The 26,473-nt window shown below is 43.9% G+C and overlaps 1 protein-coding gene across 1 annotated transcript in view; it reads right to left on the bottom strand.

Annotated features, from left to right (window-relative positions):
- Positions 1 to 13,598, bottom strand: part of LOC137326449 (calcium uniporter protein, mitochondrial-like) — a 121,915-nt gene extending 108,317 nt beyond the window's left edge. The window contains exon 1 of the mRNA XM_067991559.1: positions 13,087 to 13,598. Coding sequence (XP_067847660.1) covers positions 13,087 to 13,182 — 96 coding nt within the window. The 5' untranslated portion in view covers positions 13,183 to 13,598. The remainder of the gene's footprint in view (positions 1 to 13,086) is intronic.
- Between the last annotated feature and the right edge of the window lie 12,875 nt (positions 13,599 to 26,473).

Below are 26,473 nucleotides of genomic sequence, written 5' to 3'. Positions count from 1 at the left end.
ATGCTTTATCTGACATACAGCCACAGAATTAGAATTAGACTGAGCATTCTATAGGTGCGCTCATACTGTTCGATGCCACTATGTTCCCGATGCATCAGTCCCACGTAGCCAGCTGCAAGCCAAATATAAAACTGCCAGGGCATGTTAAGACTAGGAGCCAGGAAGATTCACTAAAAATGGATCACCCCAGGAGCCAGTCTTAGCAAGTCATGGAAGTTTGATATCTGACTTCTTGCCGGACAATCTGGCTGTATCAGCATTCCATGGGGCCACCTTTATGATCCATCTAATAATTATGAAAATGTGCACTACTGTCACATATCACCTATCTCCAAAGAATTAAGGGGATATAAAGCATTAGGATCTGTGCGTTTGACAGTACAGCTTTGATTTCTGATGTTTACACAGAACTCCATAAGCATTTGGCTCACATATCCCTGAGAGACTATATTTCAAGAGACAGTAGCTTTATGTATACCAGAAAGGAAAACTTGAAAAAAGTCTACTAGAAGTACTTGCTGCACCGTTTCTTTTAAACTGGAAAAAGTGTAAACTTAGAAAAAACACAAGTAAAATATGTGCCCAGTACCTTTGCTGTTGACAATGATTTAATTATATATAAATTTGATTAGTTGTTTCTGCTAGTATGAAGTTGGTTTCACCAGTTAAAAAACGTTTTTTGTCCTCCAATTAACCGACAGTGTTGGGGAAATCCTACATCAATTCCAGTAAGCAACTTATCCCAATTAGGGTTAGTTATTGGATCCAGGCTATATTATTTCTGGTGAAAGCAGAAAGCAAAAGATGATCCAGATCATCAGGCCATTTGAGGACAAAAATAGTGCTTGAAGAGCCTGAAATGTAACAGCTACTGCAAGTGGGAGCACTGTAATAAGTGCAATATAAATAAGAGACTAACAACAAATTTAAATCCATCTCAATTATATCTAGTATTCAATGCAGTCATAAAAATAGTAGCAATCAGTAATAGTTTTTATTGCAATAAACAGCAGCTAAGCATTCTAACCTGGAAATCATTTTCCAAAAACAAATGTACAAGAAAATTAACATTCTAAATACTTACTATATATTCTCTCTCTCTCTCTCTCTTCCCCCTCATACACACAGATAGATTACCTTCAAAGCTGGGCTCATAACAACAGAATACCTCTGAGAATACTTTAACACATGTCAAATAAATCAAAAGAAAAGTAAATCACACTGCTTAAAAATGCAGTTAAGTTCATTATTGTAGCTCAGTGGCTGCAAAATTAGTGTTAGATTTTTGATATTGCGACTGGAATTTCAACATCAGCATTAACTACTAACACTCAGGTTTTCATTTTTTTTGTAGTCTTGCTTAAAGGGTGCAAAGGGAGCGGAGGGGAAAGAGGAAAGAGAGAAAAAGAGTGAGAGAGAGAGAGAGAGAGAGAGAAAATGAATCTTTTCCACACTGCCAAGCATGCTTCCTAATGGCTTGGTAAATAAGTGGCACAGACAGGTGAACTATTCCACTCCGACAGCAATAGTATTTTACTTGGGGGAAGAGTAAGAGATAGTGGATTTGGAGAAGGCGAGGACAGAATACAGAATCCGAAATGACATGGTTGGCAAGAACTACAAGACCGATGCACTATGACACAATTATGAGAAATTCAATAGGCCTAAATTCGCTGAAAACTTGCGCCATATTAACGGTGCATTTAGGGCATACGCCATTATTATGGTGCAGAAATTCCAGGAAATTATGGCATGTATCACTTATGCTATTACATACGCCACCCCATAATTTGCTGGGACTTTTATGCTGCTCCAGGGATCATCGCCAGAAAAGTTGAACAGCTAATTACCATAGTCCTGCCTCTCCATTAAAATCAATGGAGAGATCAAGTTTGCTGAATTAACTGCAATCACCACAGCTACTTAGACCATTACAGAATAGCGCTGGAGGGCTCAGAATCAATGGGCCAGATTTTGCTTTTAAAATAACTGAGGCTAATGGCGCTCGCCATTACTTAAGCATAAATGACACAGCAACTTCAGGCAAAGGGCAGATGTGCAGTTAAACACAAATATCCAAAAGTTGCTGTCCGAGTTGCACCGCTCTGCCATTAGCTTTGCAAAAACGGCATCTCCCTGTCTGCCTCACCTTTGAAATGCATTGAATGGTGTGAAGTTGCTGTATTTATGTGGTAGATACAAACTAAACTCGCCACAGAAAGTCTTGTCATTTTAAGTCTAAGTACCCTTTTAACGACATGGTAAGTGTTAATTACCGCCAATCAACACCTCTGGCACTGAAAATTAACTATTACAAGTGTGGAGTCTCATTCCTTCAGGTATCAATTGTTGGAGATTTTAAAACTGTCAAATTTAAAATTAGATTTTTTAAAAAACTTTTCCTTTCTGCCCTTTTCTCCCCCCTCTCTCTCTCAATCCAATCTTTCTTTCCCTCTCTATTTCTCGTTCTGTACCTGATTTGACATTGAATTCCCTCACTCTAATTTACACTTCCTCTCAGTCTTTGCGCTGTTAATTTCACAATCCTTCAATCTGATCAGTTATGGAGATACAGTTTCTTGCCCTGTTCGTTCAGGTCCCAGATGCCCTGTTTCTCTCACTGTGCCGTTATCAGCTCACACTTTCAGCAATTTGCCACAAAAAAAAAAATCTAAAAACCTAAAAATGTACAAGGACAAGTCTAACTAACGGCAGACACTGTTAGATGCCCTGCTACAGCAAAATCTGGGCAATTATAATTCCTTCTGCATTCCTCCTCCTTGATTTCTTCACAGCAACATTGCTGAATACAGTACCTTACAATGTGGAGGATGGCCTGTGTACTACCCTTCGGTGGTGTGGCTGTAGTGTGCTTAATATTGAGTTATAATGGATAGATTTTAAATCCTGCCTTATTGGCCTGGAATTTGCTGCGAGGATGATATTGGGAATGAAAGCCATAAGTTAGACTGTTGTGCTCCCTGATCCTCCAATGGCGAATTTGCTGAAAATATAATTAGAATACGCTGCAGCGAGCATAGTGGAGGATGGGGGCAGCGCAGCCAATGTCTGCTGAAACCCTCATCCATGCCTTTGTTACCCCTAAACTTGACAACTGCAATTCTCTCCTGGTTGGCCTCCCACCTTGCACCCTCCATAAACTTGAGCTCATCCAAAACTGTGCTGCCTGTATCCCAACTCACATCAAGTCCCGTTCATCCATCACCCCTGTGCTCGCTGACCTACACTGGCTCCCAGTCCAGCAACGCCTCAATTTTAAAATTCTCATCCTTGTTTTCAAATCCATCCATGGCCTTGCCCCTCCCTATCTCTGTAATCTCCTCCAGTCCGACAACCCTCCGAGACTGCTGTACTCCACCAATTCTGGCCTCTTGCGCATCCCCAATTTTATTCGCTCCACCATTGGCGGCCGTGCCTTCAGCTGCCTAGGCCTTAAGCTCTGCAATTCCCTCCCTAAACCTCTCCACACCTCCACCTCTCGCTCTCTAAGATGCTCCTTAAAACCTACCTTTTGACCAAGCTTTTGGTCACCTGTCCTAATATCTTATGTAGCTTGGTGTCAAATTTTATTTGATAACACTCCCGTGAAGTGTCCTGGGACATTTTACTACATTAGAAGTGCTGTATAAATGCAAGTTGTTGTTGTTGACTTACACCCAAGGTACCGGGGCCCGACAGAGAACGGAACAAGAAGTTATTTAACAGGGACGCGTTTAGGAGCAACAGCTCTGATAAGTGGAGATGGGTCACAGTATGTACGGACAGGTCAGGTTTCATTTGATTGATCAGTTTGTACTGAAACCATAGTATAAATATATAAAATCAGCCTTGTGAAAGAACCCGTATGCACAGGGTCGCCTCCCGAACTGTGAGCGATCCCAAGCTGTATTTCATTACTGGTTGCAATCTATGCTTAGCACACAAGTTCACCAACTATTAATATAAAAATATTAGTTCTGGGGAAATCAGAATATGTCTGGCTGTCAAAACACTTACTTCATTACTTAATTGAAATTTAAGATTTCAATTAAGAACAAGTCTGTAAAAATGTTACTCTTAGGCAACCTGATTGAACACTTCACCGGCCCACAGTTTGCTGCAGCAGGGCATTTTAAAAAAATTCGTTCATGGGATGTGGGCGCGCTGGCAAGGCCGGCATTTATTGCCCATCCTTAATTGCCCTCGAGAAGGTGGTGGTGAGCTGCCTTCTTGAACCGCGGCAGTCCGTGTGGTGAAGGTTCTCCCACAGTGCTGTTAGGAAGAGAGTTCCAGGATTTTGACCCAGCGACGATGAAGGAACGGCGATATATTTCCAAGTCGGGATGGTGTGTGACTTGAAGGGGAAACTGCAGGTGGTGTTGTTCCCATGTGCCTGCTGCCCTTGTCCTTCTAGGTGGTAGAGGTCGCGGGTTTGGGAGGTGCTGTCGAAGAAGCCTTGGCGAGTTGCTGCAGTGCATCCTGTGGATGGTAAACACTGCAGCCACAGTGCGCCGGTGGTGAAGGGAGTGAATGTTTAGGGTGGTGGATGGGGTGCCAATCAAGCAGGCTGTTTTGTCCTGGATGGTGTCGAGCTTCTTGAGTGTTGTTGGAGCTGCACTCATCCAGGCAAGTGGAGAGTATTCCATCACGCTCCTGACTTGTGCCTTGTAGATGGTGGAAAGGCTTTGGGGAGTCAGGAGGTGAGTCACTCGCCGCAGAATACCCAGCCTCTGACCTGCTCTTGCAGCCACAGTATTTATATGGCTGGTCCAGTTAAGTTTCTGGTCAATGGTGATCCCCAGAATGTTGATGGTGGGGGATTCGGCGATGGTCATGCCATTGAATGTCAAGGGGAGGTGGTTAGATTCTCTTTTGTTGGAGATGGGCATTGCCTGGCACTTATCTGGAGCGAATGTTACTTGCCACTTATGATCCCAAGCCTGGATGTTGTGCAGGTCTTGCTGCATGCGGGCTCGGACTGCTTCACTATGAGGGGTTGCGAATGGAACTGAACACTGTGCAATCATCTGCGAACATCCCCATTTCTGACCTCATGATGGAGGGAAGGTCATTGATGAAGCAGCTGAAGATGGTTGGGCCTCGGAACCTCCCCTCAGGAACTCCTGCACCAATGTCCTCGGGCTCCAACAACCACTACCATCTTCCTTTGTGCTAGGTATGACTCCAGCCACTGGAGAGTTTTCCCCCTGATTCCCATTGACTTCAATTTTACTAGGGCTCCTTGGTGCCAAACTCGGTCAAATGCTGCCTTGATGTCAAGGGCAGTCACTCTCACCTCACCTCTGGAATTCATAAGAACATAAGAAATAGGAGCAGGAGTAGGCCAATCGGCCCCTCGAGCCTGCTCCGCCATTCAATAAGATCATGGCTGATCTGATCCTAACCTCAAATCTAAATTCATGTCCAATTTCCTGCCCGCTCCCCGTAACCCCTAATTCCCTTTACTTCTAGGAAACTGTCTATTTCTGTTTTTAATTTATTTAATGATGTAACTTCCACAGCTTCCTGGGGCAGCAAATTCCACAGACCTACTACCCTCTGAGTGAAGAAGTTTCTCCTCATCTCAGTTTTGAAAGAGCAGCCCCTTATTCTAAGATTATGCCCCCTAGTTCTAGTTAAATTCTATTCAGCTCTCTTGTCCATGTTTGGACCAAGGCTGTAATGAGGTCTGGAGCCAAGTGGTCCTGGCGGAACCCAAACTGAGCATCGGTGAGCAGGTTATTGGTGAGTAAGTGCCACTTGATAGCACTGTCGACATCACCTTCCATCACTTTGCTGATGATTGAGAGTAGACTGATGGGGCAGTAATTGGCTCGATTGGATTTGTCCTGTTTTTTGCGGATAGGACATACCTTGGCAATTTTCCACATTGTCGGGTAGATGCCAGTGTTGTAGCTGTACTGGAACAGCTTGGCTATAGACACAGCTAGTTCTGGAGCACAAGTCTTCAGCACTGCAGCCGAGATGTTGTCGGGGCCCATAGCCTTTGCTGTATCCAGTGCACTCAGCCGTTTCTTGATATCACGTGGAGTGAATCGAATTGGCTGAAGACTGGCTTCTGTGATGGTGGGGATATCGGGAGGAGGCCGAGTTGGATCATCCACTCGGCACTTCTGGCTGAAGATGGTTGCAAATGCTTCAGCCTTATCTTTTGCACTCACGTGCTGGACTCAGCCATCATTGAGGATGGAGATGTTTGCAGATCCTCCTCCTCCCGTTAGTTGTTCAATTGTCCACCACCATTCACGACTGAATGTGTCAGGACTGCAGAGCTTTGATCTGATCCGTTGGTTGTGGAATCGCTTTGCTGTCTATAGCATGTTGCTTCCGCTGTTTAGCATGCATGTAGTCCTGAGTTGTAGCTTCACCAGGTTGGCACCTCATTTTTAGGTACACCTGGTGCTGCTCTTGGCATGCCCTTCTACACTCCTCATCGAACCAGGGTTGATCCCCTGGCTTGTTGGTAATGGTAGAGTGAGGAATATGCCAGACCATGAGGTTACAGATTGTGCTGGAATACAATTCTGCTGTTGCTGATGGCCCACAGCGCCTCATGGATGCCCAGTTTTGAGCTGCTAGATCTGTTCTGAATCTATCCCATTTAGCACGGTGGTAGTGCCACACAACACGTTGGATGGTGTCCTCAGTGCGAAGATGGGACTTCTTCTCCACGAGGACTGTGCGGTGGTCACTCCTACCAATACTATCATGGACAGATTCATTTGCGACAAGTAGATTGGTGAGGACGAGGTCAAGTAAGTTTTTCCCTCGTGTTGGTTCGCTCACCACCTGCTGCAGGCCCAGTCTGGCAGCTATGTCCTTCAGGACTCGGCCAGCTCTGGTGCTACCGAGCCACTCTTGGTGATGGACATTGAAGTCCCCCACCCAGAGTACATTCTGTGCCCTTGTTACCCTCAGTGCTTCCTCCAAGTGGTGCTCAACATGGAGGAGGACTGATTCATCAGCTGAAGGAGGACGGTAGGTGGTAATCATCAGGAGGTTTCCTTGCCCATGTTTGACCTGATGCCATGAGATTTCATGGGGTCCAAAGTCTATGTTGAGGACTCCCAAGGCCACTCCCTCCTGACTGTATATCACTGTACCACCACCTCTGGTCGGTCTGTTCTGCCGGTGGGACAGGACATACCCAGGGATGGTGATGGAAGAGTCTGGGACATTGGCTGAAAGGTATGATTTTGAGAGTATGGCTATGTCAGGCTGTTGCTTGACTGGTCTGTGGGACAGCTCTCCCAATTTTGGCACAAGTCCCCAGATGTTCGTGAGGAGGACTTTGTAGGGTTGACTGGGCTTGGTTTGCCTTTGTCGTGCCCGGTGCCTAGTGGTCCGATGCCGGGTGGTCCGTCTGGTTTTATTCTTATTGTGACTTTTTTTAGCGAGATTTTACAACTGAGTGGCTTGCTAGGCTATTTCAGAGGGCAATTAAGAATCAACCACATTGCTGTGGGTCTGGAGTCACATATAGGCCAGACTGGGTAAGGGCGGCAGGTTTCCTTCGCTAAGGCATCTGCTGTTAATTAGACTTGCCTTTGCATATTTAGGTTTTTAATTTTTTGCATGGCAAGTTGCTGAAAACGTGAGCTGATAACAGGGCAGTGAGGGAAATAGTGCATCTGGGACCTGAGTGAACAGGACAAGCAACTGTGTATCTCCTTAACCAATCAGATTGAAGGATTGTGAAATAAACAGCACAAGGACCGAGAAGGAAGTGTAAATTAGAGCGGGAGAGTTCAATGTCAAATCAGGTACAGAACGGGAAACAGAGGAGGAAAGAAAGATTGGATTAAGGGAGAGAGAGAAATAAAACAAAGAAAAAGCAAAAAAAAATTTAAATGTTACATTTTTAAAATCTCCTATAACAATTAATACCTGAAGAATGAGTCTCCACATTGGTAATTGTTAATTTTTAGTGCCAAAGAAATTGTCTGGCAGTAACTAACACTTATCACGTCATTAAAAGGGTATTTAAGACTTGAAATGACAAGACTTAACTTTCTGTGGTGAGTTTAATTCGTATCTACCACACAAATACAGCAACTTCATGCCATTCAATGCATTTCAACGGTGAGGCAGACAGCAAGATGCCGTTTTCGCAAAGTTAATGGCGGAGCAGCGCATCTCGGACAGCAATTTTTTGATATTCACATTTAACCGTGCATCTGCCCCTCACCTGAAGTTGCTGCACCATTTGTGCATAAATAACGGCGAACGCCATTAGTCTCACCATTATGTTGAGAGCAAAATCTGGCCCATTGTACAGCCACCCAGGCTGCTCTTGTGCACCTTCTGAGAGAGAAACTATTTCCTGTGGCGGGGGAGTCCAGAATAAAAGGAGCATAACCTTGAAATTAGAACTAGGCTGTTCAGGGGAGATGTCAGGAAGCACTTCTTCTCACAAAGGGTAGTGGAAATCTGGACACCTCCCCCAAAAAGCTGTTGAGGCTAGGTCAATTGAAAATTTCAAAAACAAAAAAGGAGAGTAGAGTAATAGTCAGAAATTATGCTTTACACACAACAGGTAAAGGGAAAACTAAAGATGTAAAGTAATTAAATCAGGAGAGAAAAATAAGAAGTGTGGTGAGAAAAACAACATTAGAGCAGGACAGGTTAGGGTTTGTGGCCCAAATAACGTTCTTTATACAAATGCACGGAGTATATGGAACAAATTGAATGGATTGCAGGGGCAAATTCAACTTATAGGGCACGACATGGTAACCATTACTGAGACATGGCTGCAAGATTATCAGGACTGAAAACTGAATATACCAGATAATAAGGAAGGATAGGGAAACTGGTAGAGGGGGATGAGTAGCCTTAGTGATTGAGGATGAAATTACTTCAATAAAAGAAAGGACATAACGAGAGGTAAGCAGGCAGTGGAGACTTTATGGGTAGAATTAAGAAATAGAAGAGGATTCAAGACTGTAGTGGGAGTTGTGCATAGGCCCTCTGGTAGCAGAATGCATAAGTGCATTAGACAAGCATGTAGCAAAGGCAGAGTGGTTTTAATGGGGGGATTTTAAGTATCATATAGATCGGGATAAGCAGACAAGCTCATGTCAGAAAGGTAGCGAATGTCTTGAGTGTGTTCAGGACAGCTTTCTGCAACAACATATCCTAGAACCAACAAGAGGGGGCCAGGCCATATTAGATTTAATAAAGAGCAATGAGGCTGATTTAGTTAACAGCCTAACGGTTTGTGAACATTTACCTAATAGCGATCATAATATGATCGAGTTCAACATTGTGTTTGAAAGGGAGAAACCCGTATCAGCAACTAAGATTCTAACTTTAGGTAAGGCCGACTTCAATGGGATGAGACAGAGACTGACCACAAATCTGTAAATGGGTAAAATTATAGAAGATCAGTGGGAGGTGTTCAAAAAAAGAATTTAACGTGATACAGAACCAGTTTATATCCCTAAGGGGCAAGAGCTCTACTTGCCAAAAAAAAGAGCCATGGACAACAAAAGAGGTAAGGGACAACAAAAAAAAAGCATACAAAAATGCAAAAAAAAAGCACATAGCCTGGCGACTGGGACAGGTACAAAGAACAGCAAAGGATGACAAAACAGATAGTAAGAGCTACAAAAAGGGAATATGAAAAGAAACTTGCAAGGAATATCAAAATCAAAACAAAAATTTTTTTACAATTATATTAGGAAGAAGAGAAGGATGGTCAAGAGCAATGTGTGCCCCTTAAAAACTGATCATGGTGATATTGTAAATGAAAATAAGAAAATGGCAGACATGTTAAATAATTACTTTACATCAGTATTTACAATAGAGGAAGAGGATAGCATGCCAGACACCTCAAGGAAACTAATTTTGAATCAGGGGCAGGGACTCACCATAATTAATGTAAGCAAATTAACAGTAGCGAAGAAAATAATGGCACTAAAGAGGACAGATCCCCAGGACCAGATGGTTTCCATCCTAGGGTTTTAAAGGAAGTAGGTGAGAACATTGCGGATGCCCAAACTATAACCTTCCAAAATTCTCTCGATTCAGGAACCATTCCCCGAAAATTGCACGTCACTCCGCTATTTAAGAAAGGTGAGAAAGGGAAACCAGGGAATTATAGACCAGTTAGCCTAATATCTGTTCTCAGGAAATTACTAGAGTCGATAATTAAGGATAGAGTGACTGAACACCTTGAACATTTTCAGCTGATCAGAGAGAGCCAGCTTGGATTTATTACGAGGAGAAATTGCACAAACTAGGCATGGGTTCATATCCGACGAACCCGATTGATTTTTATGAAGCGGTGACTAAAGTAGTGGCCAGGGGAATGGATGTTATTTATATGGACTTCCAGAAGGCATTTGATAAAGTCCCTCATAAGAGACTGTTAGCTAAAGTTGAAGCTCATGGAATTGAGGGCAAATTATTGACCAGGTTAGGAAATTGGCTGAGCAGCAAAAGACAGTAGGAATAATGGGCAGGTACTCAAATTGGCAGGATGTGACCAGTGGTGTCCCACAGGGACCTGTGTTGGGGCCTCAACTATTCACTGCATTTATTAACAACTTAGATGACAGGATAGAGAGCCACACATCCAAGTTGGCTGATGACACAAAGATAGGCAGCATTGTAAACGGCAAAACTGTGGCAAATGGATTTCACCGTAGGCATGTGAGGTCATTACTTTAGACCTAAAAAGTATAGATCAGAGTACTTTCTAAATGGTGAAAAGCTCAAAACAGAGGCGGTCTAAAGAGACTCAGGGGTCCATGTACATAGATCATTAAAATATCATGGACAGGTACAGAAAATAATCAAAAAGGCTAATGGAATGCTGGCCTTTATATCTAGGAAACTAGAATACGAGGGGGTAGAAGTTATGCTCGAGCTATACAAAGCCCTGGTTAGACCACACCTGGAGTAGTGTGTTCAGTTCTGGGCACCGCGCCTTAGGAAGGATTTTTTGGCCTTGGAGGGAGTGCAGCGTAGATTTACTAGAATGATACCTGGACTCCAAGGGTTAAATTACAAGCAGAGATTACACAAACTAGGCTTGTCGTCTCTGGAATTTAGAGGATTAAGGGGTGATTTGATCAAAATTTTCAAGATATTAAGGGGAACGCACAGGGCAGATAGAGAAACTATTTCCGCTGGTTGGGGATTCTAGGACTATGGGACGTAGCCTAAAAATTAGAGCCAGGACTTTCAGGAGTGAAGTTAGGAAACACTTCTACATGCAAAGGGTGGTAGGAGTTTGGAACTCTCTTCCACAAACGGCTGTTGATGCTAGCTCAATTGTTAATTTTAAATCTGAGATTGATAGATTTTTGTTAACTAAAAGGTATTAAGGGATATGGGGCTAAGGCGGTCATATGGAGTTAGCTCATAGATCAACCATGATCTCATTGAATGGCAGAACAGGCTCGAGGGGATGAATGGCCTACTCCTGTTCCTATGTTGTTCCAGGTGGATCAGTTCCAAAGATCACTGGTGGAGGGAAAGCCAAAAGGAGAAGGATGGAAAAACCTTTTCTTAAAAAAGGGAGTTTCTCCTTTAAGTTAAAAGTGCAATTTTCAGCAGCTTAGTGACAACGTGTACTTGTACAAGCAAGCAACAGAATGGTAAGATAAAGGCTCCTGCTTGCCCATCCTTTCACAATATGCTCATGGTCTCAGCCTGGGAGAGGGCGCAGTTATCAAAAAGAGGTAGAGTTCTTCTTACATGGAGAGAAATTAGATTGAGTCATCCCAGGCCACTCTACAAACACCTCCTGGTGTGACAGTTGAATTGCTCCTATGCAAGTTAAAAATGAACACTTGAGAGGACATCTGCTTCACTGGACACAGAGTGATCTTTCCATCATGTGATTTCAAATGTAGACTTAATTAAAAAGGAAAAGCTAAATTGATTTTTCAGTTGGATTAAAATTAGCACAAACTGGACTCCATGGTCTCAGAATTTCACTTTTCATAGAAAAATAAAACAGGGTGGTTTCAAATTGTTTCCTTATGTGTAAGGAATTTTTAAAAATACGTATTTTAGACATTCAGGCAACAAATACAACTAATTAGTTTTACAACAAAATTCTGTCCAATTTTTAAGCTATAGGGCAGAAAAGGTTTGTTTTGCTCCATTTGGTAAATAAGGGGCTTTATATAGAGATATTCTTTACTACAATGAGGAATAAGCAGTCATTATTCATTTAAAACAATAATGGCTATAAACATGTCTTGACAAGACTTAATGTTAAACCTGTGTTTTTTTAAATAAAGTTTCTGAATGAGATTCAAGCGTGGAAATACAAATTAAAAGTACAGGATAAGAGGCAGTGCCAAACTGAAATGGGTAAATCTTGACATCCATTTTACAAGTAAATCCTCAACTTCTCAAGTTACACTTAGCCCCCTCATTTCAGATTTTACAGGAACTACTTTCAGTTTTACAGTGAACTGCACTGCTTTTTAATCTACTTCGGTGTACATTCGTGTGTTTAATTAAGTCGAAGCGTAAAGCACCTAGAATTTGAGACGCATCGATTTTTCGATACCACGATACAAATTCGGTACATAAGTGAACAAGATGCCTGGTGGATATCCTGTATGAAACCTTGTGGTTATTATTACGGCTGTTTTCAGTATCGAGTCCCCCTCCCTGCTAAAGGCATTTTACTTACAAAAATATCCACTCCCTCAAAAACGGGTCCAATTTTGCTTTTCAAACTACTTGCAGTACGATAGTTGGTACAATTTGATTTTGACCTTCAAGAGGAAATAAGTGTCCCCCCCCCCAAAAAAAAAATGTAAAGCCTCCAAGTGAAGTCCCGAATGGGCCAATTGTGATGTTGGGGAGGGTGAAATGTAAAAACTAATTTGCTTTTCACACACACACACACACACACTCCCATTCGGTGTCTGGATATATTAAATTCCAACACAGACACACAAGCCCAGCAGCTCTCGAATGCGTGTCATTATCAGTACGGAAGTTAACAGCTTGTTATGAACCTAACTCCTTCCCTCCCAGTCTCACTCACTCTTCATCTCCGAGGCTGCTGTATGTGTGTCTTTTCTCATTGATACTCACCGCCTGCACTCGCACCGCTGGCGACCTCCGGCTCACCAGCAGAAGCTGCCTGCCGACTGGGAGCGACATGTTCAGGACTCTCCGACTCAAAGCCATGCCTCTCCCCACGCCCAACCCTCCTTCTGTAGAATTTCAAATGCAAGATCTTGCTTGTTAATATCCGCCGCTTGGTGTGTTTCTTTCCTTCTCTCTCTCTCTCTTTCTCTTTCTCTGTACACCGTTTTCTCTTTCTACTCCTCCTCCTCCTCCACTCCACAGCACCCACTCCTTTTCATCTTCCCCTCCCTCCACCCTGCGCTCTCTGGCGGCTCCGCTGGTGAATGAAAGAGGCTCTGGAAGGGGAGGAAACGCTGCCGCTTTGCAACGAGGAAGCGTCCTCTCGCCGCCCGCCCACGGCACACTACAACATATGCTAATGTTGGGAGCCAAATTGTGCGTCTAATTTAAAACATGAAGCCGAGCAACCTCCGCTGCCGCCGTCACTCCAATCCCTTCTGCCATAAACAGTCTGTGCCTCGATCACTTCTTTCTCTCTCTTTCTCTCTCTCCTCCCACTACCACTAGGCGGAGCGCTTCGCAACGTTGTTTATAACACGATTATAGGTTTTTAGTTAAACCAAATTTACACAAGAACATTTTTTTTGTTACCCTCCCTTACAAACTGATGAAAAATCAATAACTGATCAGGTGTTTTACATTAATTCAAATTACCACATAAATAAAAGTGACGGTACATTGATTATGTTCCAGGTAGTAACTACATACCTTGCAAAACTTTACTGTGTAGCATTCCCGCACATGCAGCCCTACTTATAGCATTGGTTGTTAATTAAAGGAACTTTAAGTTTGTTTGTGTATATTATGTTAAGTGGACACTTTGGTCACCTTTCCTCTTCTGAGCCTTACTGACCAACAGACACCCCCGGACAAAAGCACCGCAAACCTGGGGAATTGTCAGCTGTTAACGCCTCACCTTGTAAGGTGCTGCCGAGAGCAGGTTCCACCTGAGCCCGCTTTTATCAAAGCTTTCTACGCTCATGTCTCTTGTTGCAAAGATCCCGAATATTATTGTTGATGATTGAAAGGCAAGCTTTCCATCTGGGCTTCTTTGACAAATCAGAACTAAACAGGTAGGGAATGCAGAAATCAAATGCAAGGAAAATAGGTAGATAACATTTTCAACGAAAAACTAAGGATAAAAACGCCACCGGAATGAGCAATAACAGAAAAAAGCTGAACCAATCAAATTGCTCCAAAAAGTTTGAAAATTAATTTGATATCTTGTACTCTCACTAGCTGAGACATTTAAGCACTGAAAATGTTTGTTACATAATAAAGACAAGGGGTAAATTTTCATCTTAGCCTGATTTCAATGGAATAAAAATCAGATGTGTTCTATAATGGGCAGGTGATCTGTTTTGCCAGATTATTACCCAGGCAGTGAAGACAAAAATTTATCCCCCAAAAATTACAAAATTTATAAGTAATTCACTTTGCCTATACAATGCTATTTTCCGTACTGAAAATGTTTCGAACAATACTTTACATTGGTGGCCTGTGCCTATTTAAGAAACTTACAGCTTGAATTTTTCACCTTCCCATTGTGTCAGCTGAAGACATATGAAATACAACTCTCAACAAGCACCTGTGCTTTATAATTTTCAGCATTCCACAGTCATAGAAAGGTTACAGCACAGAAGGAGGCCATTCAGCCCATCTAGTCTGCGCCGGCTCTATGCATGAGCAATCCAGCTAGTCCCACTCCCCCGCCCTATCCCCGTAGCCCTGTAAATTTTTTCATTTCAAGTACTTATCCAGTTCGCTTTTGAAGGCCATGATTGAATCTGCCTCCACTACCCTCTCGGGCTGTGCATTCCAGATCCTAACCACTCGCTGTGTAAAAATGATTTCCTCATGTCACCTTTGGTTCTTTTGCCAATCACCTTAAATCTATGTCCTCTGGTCCTTGACCCTTCTGCCAATGGGAACAGTTTCTCTCTATCTTCTCTGTCTAAACCCTTCATGATTTTGAATACCTCTATCAAATCTCCTTGCAACCGCCACTGCTCCAAGGAGAACAACCCCAGCTTCTCCAGTCTATCCACGTAACTAAAGTCCCTCATCCCTGGAATCATTCTAGTAAATCTCTTCTGCACCCTTTCTAAGGCCTTCATATCTTTCCTAAAGTGCGGTGCCCAGAACTGGACACAATACTCCAGTTGTGGTTGAACCAGTGGCCAGGTTCATCTGATAAAGGTTCATCATGATTTCCATACTTTTGTACTCTATGCCTCTATTTATAAAGCCCAGGATCCCGAATGCTTTTTAAGCCACTTTCTCAACCTGCCCTGCCACCTTCAACGATTTGTGCAGATATATCCCAGATCTCTCTGTTTCTGTACCCCTTTTAGAGTTGTGCCCTCTAGTTTATATCTCCTCGTTCTTCCTATCAAAATGTATCACTTCATATTTTTCTGCATTAAATTTCATCTGCCACGTGTCTGCCCATGCCACCAGCCTGTCTATATCCTCTTGAAGTCTATCACTATCCTCCTCACTGTTTACTACCCTTCCAAGTTTTGTGTCATCTGCAAATTTTGAAATTGTGCCCTGTACACCCAAGTCCAAGTCATTAAGATATATCAAGAAAAGCTATGGTCCTGGTACCCATCCCTGCGGAACACCACTGTACACCTCCCTCCAGTCTGAAAAACAACCGCTCACCACTACTCTCTGTTTCCTGTCCCTTAGCCAATTCTGTATCCATGTTGCTACTGCCTCCTTTATTCCATGGGCTGCAATCTTTATGATAAGCCTACCATGCGGCACTTTATCAAACGCCTTTTGAAAGTCCAAATACACCACATCAACTGCATTGCCCTCATCTACCCTCTGTTACCTCATCAAAAAACTCTATCAAGTTAGTTAAACACAATTTGCCTTTAACAAATCTGTGCTGGCTTTCCCTAATCAATCTACCCTCGTCCAAGTGACTGTTAATTCTGTCCCGGATTATCGTTTCTAAAGGTTTCCCCACCAGTCTGAGTGGAGAAAATTCCCAGTACACACCAATATAATTCTTTACAAGTAATCCATGCATTACCCAAAATATGAGACAGGCAGGTTATAACAGTAATTATGAGTGTGTTGGCTTTTCAAAACAATGTAAAGCATGAACTTTGGAATCTTTTCTGAATTACATACAAGAAAAGCCTTATTTTTAAGGACAGCTTGACCCATTCTTGGATTAGCTGAGCCATGAGGGCAGATGTGTAACCAGCACAGGGGATAAGATGATTGGAGAAGCAAGCATTTTGTGTGCTGAAGAGCTGGTGCACATTTCATGCCAAATTTTATGCAAAAACATCAATGAAGACCTAATGCAATTTTTATTCTAGGTTTGATTTTTTATCCCCCCTTGTTGAATTGGGAACAAGGGAAGCTCATGTGCAAAGTAGCTCTTAATCTAGCATGGGCCTTGTTTTTCGTAGTTTTCCTATTTTACGGTACCTTCTTAGTATTCTGCTGTTTTTATTGGGAGATGTTTTCCATATTTCTGAAATTTTTATTTAAAAAATGGAGCAGTTTTTATTAGTACCTTACAGTAACTTTGTTTTTAAAAGGGTCTCAAATACAGCATTTTAAAAAATTGGCACATAATGGAAGAAGGCGTGTCAGGGAGGTTAATAGGCACCAGGCCCTATTTGTATATCTTGGCACACCTACCGGCCAATGACCCAGGATAATTACCTCAGCTTGTTCTGCATCAGAGTTTTTTGCAATCTGCAGCAAGGATGCTTTCATCCAACTTGCCATATATTGATGGTTGGCAAGGTCACCACTGCCCTCAACTTTATGGCTATGACTCATTTCTAGCTAGCACTTCAACATCAGCTGATGTGCTACCCATACATGTATTAGACAGAAGACTGATATATCAGTCAGCATGGCCAATATTTTGAGCTTTTTTCCAACTGATGACATGGCTGCCAAATGTCAACGTACATGTATATTTCCCAAAGTACAGGGAGTCTTTGATGGCCACCATATGCCCAACCAGAAGCTCATCCTGGGTATAAGTAAGTGACTGGGTTTGATGTATGAAGATGTAAATATGGCAAGACATTCAATTGTACATTGCTTCTTGACTTGTGTGCTCCCCTGAGATATGGATATGTATGAGATGACCATTTTACAGTTTTCAACTCCATTCAGAATTCCCCCAATAACGAAGCAGCCCATACCGGCCTACAGCAAATAACATCCAGATGCGAGCTGACAAATGACATATAACATTCACATTAGGTAATGATCACCTTGAACAAGGGAAAGCCCAGCCATCTCCCCTTGACCTCCATGGTGCCACCATCACCAAGTCTACCATCATCAACATTTTTGGGAGGGGCGGGGGGGGTCATTACTGACCAGAAGCTGAACTGGAACAGCCATTTCAACACCGTGGCTACAAGAGCAGGGCAGAGGGTGGGTACTCTGTATTAACTGGTTCAACTCCTGACCCCTAAAAGCCTCTCCACCATCTACAAAGTTCAAGTGAGAAGTGTTGTGGAATACTCACCACTCGGCCGGATAGGTGCAGCCACAACAATAATCAACACCATCCAGGATAGAGCAGTTTGATTGATCAGTGCTCCTGCCACCAGACTGAATATCCACTGCTCAACTATCGGCACATTGTGGCTGCAGTATTCCCTGCAGCAACTCACCAAGTTTACTTTGATATCACCTCCATCCCCTGCAAACTCTACAACTGAGAAGGACAAGAGCAACAATGTTATGGGATCACCATCAACACTCAAGTTTCCCACCAAGTCACACACCATCCTGATTTGGACATATTTCACCATTCATTTATCATTGCAGGGTCAGTATCCTGGAATTCCCTACCGAACAACATTCTGGGAGCATCATCACCACAAGGGCTGCAGCGGTTCAAGCAGAAAGCCTACCACCACCTTCTCAGGGTAACTAGGGATGGGCAACAAATGCGGCCTTTGGGCATCACCCACATCCTGAGAACAAATTGCAAAAAGACAATGTTATATATTAAAATTGCTTAGTGGAGTGCAAATTCCATCTCAAAACTCAATGAAAATTCCTATCTCAGAACTTGTTTGTGGGGAAACACATTTTAAGAGCATCAGATTTGCCTGCATTACCTATTATACCTGTAGGTGTCAATGTGGTCAGCCATTACAATGTTAAAAATCCTCCTACATAACATTAGTTGCATATTACAAGTCCTCTGTTTTGGCCCTGAGAGTCAGCATGTATTTCCATTACAAAGACACTGGTTAGCAGCTCAGTAATGTGGTAGCACTTATTACAGGATCATAAAAGGGCTAGGTAAGTTGCACTTCTCATATCAGATGCTGTCCTGGGCTTCATGGTAACTGCAGATTAATTAATGTAATAAGTAAAGTCAAGCCTTTACAGATTAATAAAATGACTTCAGAGAAAGAGGAATTGGATCAAATTAACTAAATGAACCATAGTTTGTTCCCTTTTCAGAAGCAGGATTTTCTGAACTTGGGGGTCTTCGCAACAATGAATTATTTGAAGAAACCTGGCAATATATCAATTAAATAAATACTGGTTTCATGAATTAAAAGCTGCCCTGGAGAGAATCAATTAAGTAAACTTAGGTGCTGAACGCAGCAATAAATTAGATAATTAAATAAATTCAGCAAAATAATTAGTTAAATAGAAGTAGTATTCTCATCAAGTACAGACAAATAAAGATAAACAAAAGGAAGAAAAAAGATTAATTTATATTAAAGCATTGTAAAGGTTGTATCAACATTTTTTGATATAAAACTCAGTAGTAACTTCAGCTTCTCAGGAATCATTAATTAATTAAATAAAGGCTGCTTTCTCATGCTTTCCCCTGTGCTGGTTACACATCTGCCCTCATGGCTCAGCTAATCCAAGAATGGGTCAAGCTGTCCTTAAAAATAAGGCTTTTCTTGTATGTAATTCAGAAAAGATTCCAAAGTTCATGCTTTACATTGTTTTGAAAAGCCGACACGCTCATAATTACTGTTATAACCTGCCTGTCTCATATTTTGGGTAATGCATGGATTACTTGTAAAGAATTATATCGGTGTGTACTGGGAATTTTCTCCACTCAGACTGGTGGGGAAACCTTTAGAAACGATAATCCGGGACAGAATTAACAGTCACTTGGACGAGGGTAGATTGATTAGGGAAAACCAGCACAGATTTGTTAAAGGCAAAGCAGGCAAATGAAAATGCAGATAAACAAGAAGAAAAAAGAATAATTACACTAAACTAAAAAAAAATTGAAGATTGTATCAGAACGCTTACAGAAAATATTGTAATGTTTGAACTGGTCGTGTCAGTTGCGAGATGGGGTTAGAATGATTAATGAGGAGGTAGGCGAATGAGAAGAAATCATATTTTAAAAAGCTGCTAAAAAGTTCAAAAGAAATGTTTGAAACAATTAAAAAGAGGAGCAAAACATAGCCGTGACAAATAGATGTGTTGGAAGTAGTTTTACACAAAAAAAAGTGAAATAGACAGGAAGTGTGATATCATAGTAGGTACAGCACAGGAGGCAGCCATTCGGCCCATCGTGCCTGTGCCGGTCTTTGAAAGAGCTATCCAATTAGTCCCATTCCCCTGCTCTTTCAAATATACAAATATACAAAAAACTCTTAATATACAATTGTCATATTTGGGATTTTTGACAATTTTTCCACAGAAAGGTTTTTGAAAAAGAGTTACTTTTAAATGTGGGATTCTTAAAGCAAAGTGTATTTTCATAAATTTAGGGAAAAAATACTTGAACAAAAGGTGGTTAATAAGTTAATGGACTAGACATTGAAGTTGTTTTCCCCAAAGTCTGTAAGCAACAAGAATTTGTTAGCCTGTTTTGATTATCGGTAAACACCTCACAACCATTGTGTTGGGAAGTCTCTGGTCCTGTGCACTCAGCAGGGATTTCTGACAAGCCTGCCCTCTGCCTGTGAACACAGAGAGATAAAAATAAAGACAGAGACACAAGCAGTCAGTCAGGTTTTAAACAGAGAACTGCATGGACAAGAGTTGGACCGGCTCAGAGGAGAATTGCTAAGTTATTTTGTTTAAGTCAAGCAGGATGATCCTCTGATGTGGGGAAGGGTAGCATATTCAATATTTATATATTTTTGCACAAAGAAAAGTTGTACTTATGTACTGTACTCCTGGGAACGGTCCCTGGCAGTTGGGGGGGTGGGGGGCAAGGCTGTAGACGGGATTGGGAAGGGGAGAAGGATGTCGGTACGATAGGGAGGGAGAAGGACGTTGGCATGATCGGGAAGGGGAAGAAGCGTGTGGAAGGGATTGGGAGGGGGACAAGCTTATGGAAATGATTGGGGGGGAGGGGGGTAGCCTGGCACAAGGCAGGCCCAAGGCTTCCTTTTGCGGTCCGGAGGAGCACTCCTGTCCTTCCTGGATCACAACTTTAAAACTTACCTTCTGAGCCTCTTCTGGCCCAAGATTCGGCTCCCGGCTGGTTTGCCTGATGGGGGAGCCGACACTGCCCATCGCCCACTGCCCCCCCGTCCCCCTCCCCCAGGCCTCTGGTTGAAATTGCAGATCGGGTCCTAATGACATCATTGGACTCAATCTGCATATTTAAAACAGGAGCCCGCTTCCTGCCTGTGGGTGTCCAGTTCAAAAGAGCAGGTAAATATAGGGACACGACGGGAAGGAAGTGGGATCAGAGGGGATAAGATACTCATGTTATATTAACTCATGTTAATAGTTAAAATCGGGGCCCATGATTCTATAACAGAGATTTGAACAAGCTCCAGCAAAAGTTACCAGTAACGCAAAGCAGAAGTAAATTGTGATGGTTTAGAACTTCTGAAATTATACACTTTATGGGCTCGATGTTACCAGGGCTGCGGGTTCGCGGCGGGGGGGCTATTGGGCGCGTGGGTAATGCTCCCGGTGAAATTAGTCTGCCCCCACGCGATTGCAGCCTAATTGCATCCACTTACCTAGTCTTCCGGGTTCCCCACTGCTGATCTGCGCGTCGGGCAGATTGCGCACGCGCAGTAAGCTCTGTCAGCTGGAGGAGCTCTATTTAAAGGGGCAGTCCTCCACTGACAGATGCTGCAACAAATAGAAAAAATTACAGCATGGAGCAGCCCGGGGGAAGGCTGCTCCCAGTTTAATGATGCCTCACTCCAGGTATCATTAGATGGGGTGAGGAGGAGGGGCAGGACAGAGATCTTCCCCCCGGCGGGTGGGAGGAAGCGGCCTGCCTCTGCCACCAGGAAAGCCTGGCTCGAGGTGGCAGAGGAGGTCACCTGCACCACCAACATATCGCCCACCTGCATACAGTGCAGGAGGCGCTCCAATGACCTAAGTAGGTCAGCCAAAGTGAGTACACTTACTCATTCCCCTACACTCCATCTGCCACATCACCGCCCCCACCCCATATCTCTTTCTGCACTGCCAAGACTACTCTGTCACATCACCCCTCATACCCACTCAAAGCTCATCCTCATCTTACCTGCACTTACTCACCTCGCCAGTACTCATCCCACCACTACCACTCAACCCAATCCTCATACAATCTCATGGCTCTATCTCATACTCACCCTCTCGTGCATCTCTTTCACAGTCAGCCTCACTCAACCTGCCAGTACCTGTGCTGCACCACACGGCATGCATCACATATGTGCAGTCGGCAAACTTGTCGTGAGCATGAAGGGGATGCACAAGGGTGTTTGAGGGTTTGTCATGGTTTTTACTTATATTGAATTTCTGACCAACTCACATTACATATTATATTGGCACCACTACTGCCACATCTTTGCGAATCTTGTCTGGTTTGTGCAATAATGCCCTTTCCTGAGGATCACAATGAAGACCCACAACTGATGACACCCATTGTGTCACTGCAGAGTGGTGTAGGTGTATTTGCAGGGCTCTTTTTTGGAGACGTCGCGATGTCCCCGGTGGCACCCTGGAAGGATGCGGAGGAGATGTTGTTGAGGGCAGTGGTGACTTTGACAGCGACAGGTAAGAAGATGGTGCTCGGGCCAGCCAGGAGCAGCTCAGCATGAAGGAGGCTGCAGATGTCCATGACTACATGTCGAGTGACTCTGAGCCTCCGTGTGCACTGCTGCTCAGAGAGGTCCCGGAAGCTGAGCCTCGGTCTGTGGACCCTGTGGCGAGGGTAGTGCCCTCTGCGACGCATCTCTCTCTGCAGTTGCCCTCCCTCCTGCTGTGCAGGTGGATGTGTCACAGCACTCTGTTGTGGAGCTCCACGTGTCAGAGGTGGACGGCGTGGATGTCGAGGCTGGTGATGCTGTTCGCCCTCCGAGGAGGTCATGACTGCAGCTACGGCGGCCCCCATCCGGAAGATGGACATTTGAGGGGGTCCGCAAGGTAGGTACATGTGTCTGGACACCGGGGTAAGTGTGCAAGGGTGAATTTTCTTGTCAGGAGGAGAGTGGTGGAGGCCAAACTTTGTCCCAAGTGACAGAGTGGCCTCCTGCAATGGGTGAGGGTCTCTCCCCCCCCCCCCCCCCCCGCCCCCTACCTGTCGAATGGGCCTTTGCAGCTGCCACAGGCTGATAGCTGCAACACGTCCATTTCAACTGGGAGTGTTTCCCCCAGTATGGTAAACAGTCCCAGTTGTCTATAAAATCCCACCCCTCCTCACATATTCACTTAATCAGTTAAGTTAATGACCTGAAATACCTACGTAAATACTTTTAAGTGGCATCCCGCTGGCTTTAATTGCCTGCGGGATTCCCACCTGTGGGGGCTGCGCGCGCACGCCGGCGCGTCTGTGGGGAACCCAGAAGTGGGCGGGTTGGAGCTGGGTTCCGGACCCGCTCCAGGATTCCCGATTTTCGGAGCCCCCCCCGCAGGAACGCACCTGATAGCGGGTGCTAAAATGAAGCCCTATAAGTCAGAAAGATTACTCCAGCAAGAAATTTCAAAGTCATAGTTTCAAATTCAATCTACATAATTTTACTAATAAGGAACCTCAAAATCAGTCTAACAATACCTATGACAGGACACACACATGTTTTGGGGCAACTGTTCAGCATAAATCAAAGTACACCCATAAACGTCTCAAAATATAATCAGTACAAAATATTGTGAGCTGAATCTTGAATTATTGTAGGCTCTAATGCTTTTCTTTCTGTCCATTTTAGGCCTTTGGAACCAATCTTTTGACAACTATAAAACTATTCTCACCACCCCCCCCTTCAATTGACAAAAGACAGGACAGGTCCATGGTATGATTAAATTCCTTATATTCATATAGCAAAATGCCTTCCTTTAAGTCCCTGTAGAAATTAATGCAACTACTGTAGATTCTGCTAAGTGATGTTAATTGACAATCTAATTATGAGACTGGATCCCCAGATTGTTGGCTCACCCACACACATACACAAAGTAAATCCTTTCACATACATGAGATGTAACTTTTTTCCTACCTACCTTTTCTGGGAAAAAGTCTTCCATTGTTCTCTGATCAGTAATTTGCTAGTTCGCACAGCAATTACATCCGTCACCTCCCATCCCACATTCTGGAAAGTAATTATTTTCCCTCCCCTATGTGAGCAAGAACGTGACATACTAAAAAATCATCTTGACCGCGTAAGACGTTGGTAGCTGAAGGCGTTTGAATACAGGTTTGTGAACCTTGGGGTAGTTCAGGAGGAAGGCAGCAGGCGTGTGAACAAATGTAAGATTTGAATTTATCCCACAAACTGACAGAAATTATACAAACTCATTCAAAAATGCAGTAGGTGGGGGCAGACTAGTGGTGCAATATGTCAGTGTATCAACAGATTGGCAAGATGTGGATGATTTCCTATGTTATGAGTTCCCCAACTCAGCTAAATTATTGTGCAAAGAGTCGAAGCACCCTCAGAGCAGGTTATCAGCCTGCCTTCTCTGTACTCGGGTATGATGTACAACAGAAAGAGGCCCTGGTAGCAGCTATGATGCGTTCATCCTGCATCAGTTCAACACACCTCCATTTGTTGGTCAAGAGCAGCAAGTCCAAGGGTGGCTATTATGGGACAAGGCCTCCCTGTTAATGCCGTGGCTGATGACACCCGTCCAGCACCCACAAACCCCAGCTGAAAGGCGGTACAATGATAGCCACGGGAGTATCATGGCAGCAATAGAGCAAGCTACTGATGTGCTGAAACAGCGATTCAGGTGCCTGGAGAAATCTAGGGGCTATCATCAATACCAACCCCATCAAGCCGAGCGGAGGGAGCGTCCGATAAAAGGCGGGATTTCAGAGCGCTGAGAACAGCTGAGAGGAGCCGAGCCAAGCGGAGGGAGCGTCCGATAAAAGGCGGGATTTCAGAGCGCTGAGAGGAGCCGAGCCGAGCGGAGGGAGCGTCCGATAAAAGGCGGGATTTCAGAGCGCTGAGAACAGCTGAGAGGAGCCGAGCCGAGCGGAGGGAGCGTCCGATAAAAGGCGGGATTTCAGAGCGCTGAGAACAGCTGAGAGGAGCCGAGCCGAGCGGAGGGAGCGTCTTAACGCGCATCAAGGTAGATAAATCTCCGGGACCTGATGAAATGTATCCCAGGACGTTATGGGAGGTTAGGGAGGAAATTGCGGGTCCCCTAGCAGAGATATTTGAATCATCCACCGCTACAGGTGAGGTGCCTGAAGATTGGAGGGTAGCAAATGTTGTGCCTTTGTTTAAGAAGGGCGGCAGGGAAAAGCCTGGGAACTACAGACCAGTGAGCCTGACATCTGTAGTGGGTAAGTTGTTAGAGGGTATTCTGAGGGACAGAATCTACAGGCATTTGGAGAGGCAGGGACTAATTAGGAACAGTCAGCATGGTTTTGTGAGAGGAAAATCATGTCTCACGAATTTGATTGAGTTTTTTGAAGGGGTAACCAAGAAGATAGATGAGGGCTGTGCAGTAGACGTGGTCTACATGGACTTCAGCAAAGCATTTGACAAGGTACTGCATGGTAGGTTGTTACATAAGGTTAAATCTCATGGGATCCAAGGTGAGGTAGCCAATTGGATACAAAATTGGCTTGACGACAGAAGACAGAGGGTGGTTGTCGAGGGTTGTTTTTCAAACTGGATGCCTGTGTCCAGCGGTGTGCCTCAGGGATCGGTGCTGGGTCCGCTGTTATTTGTTATTTATATTAATGATTTGGATGAGAATTTAGGAGGCATGGTTAGTAAGTTTGCAGATGACACCAAGATTGGTGGCATTGTGGACAGTGAAGAAGGTTATCTAGGATTGCAACGGGATCTTGATAAATTGGGCCAGTGGGCCGATGAATGGCAGATGGAGTTTAATTTAGATAAATGTGAGGTGATGCATTTTGGTAGATCGAATCGGGCCAGGACCTACTCCGTTAATGGTAGGGCGTTGGGGAGAGTTATAGAACAAAGAGATCTAGGAGTACAGATTCATAGCTCCTTGAAAGTGGAGTCACAGGTGGATAGGGTGGTGAAGAAGGCATTCAGCATGCTTGGTTTCATTGGTCAGAACATTGAATGCAGGAGTTGGGATGTCTTGTTGAAGTTGTACAGGGCATTGGTGAGGCCACACTTGGAGTACTGTGTACAGTTCTGGTCACCCTATTATAGAAAGGATATTATTAAACTAGAAAGAGTGCAGAAAAGATTTACTAGGATGCTACCGGGACTTGATGGTTTGACTTACAGGGAGAGGTTAGACAGACTGGGACTTTATTCCCTGGAGAGTAGGAGGGTAAGGGGTGATCTTATAGAAGTCTATAAAATAATGAGGGGCATAGATAAGGTCGATAGTCAAAATCTTTTCCCAAAGGTAGGGGAGTCTATAACGAGGGGGCACAGATTTAAGGTGAGAGGGGAGAGATACAAAAGGGTCCAGAGGGGCAATTTTTTCACTCAAAGGGTGGTGAGTGTCTGGAACGAGCTGCCAGAGGCAGTAGTAGAGGCGGGTACAATTTTGTCTTTTAAAAAGCATTTGGACAGTTACATGGGGAAGATGGGTATCGAGGGATATGGGCCAAGTGCAGGCAATTGGGACTAGCTTAGTGGTATAAACTGGGCGACATGGACATGTTGGGCCGAAGGGCCTGTTTCCATGTTGTAACTTCTATGATTCTATGATTCTATGATTTGCTAGGTCCTGAATAAACACTGGCCTTACAACGGGGACAAGACTTTGAGCCATCAGTAGCTGAGGAGGAGTCATCATTAGAGGAATAAGAGCCTCAGGAACAAGAGGATGCAGGAGAAGCTACTGCAAGGCCTGCACAGCAAACAGCCAAGGTTATTAAGCAGCAGTTCATAGACCATCGCTTCCAGCAAAAGAACAATCACAACCAAGTTCCTCACATCACCCCTGCACATGGCAA

The sequence above is a fragment of the Heptranchias perlo genome, chromosome 1 (assembly GCF_035084215.1).
Source record: "Heptranchias perlo isolate sHepPer1 chromosome 1, sHepPer1.hap1, whole genome shotgun sequence".
Classification (NCBI taxonomy): domain Eukaryota; kingdom Metazoa; phylum Chordata; class Chondrichthyes; order Hexanchiformes; family Hexanchidae; genus Heptranchias; species Heptranchias perlo.
Note: the sequence above shows the minus strand (reverse complement) of the source record. Positions and strands in the feature narration are given on the sequence as shown.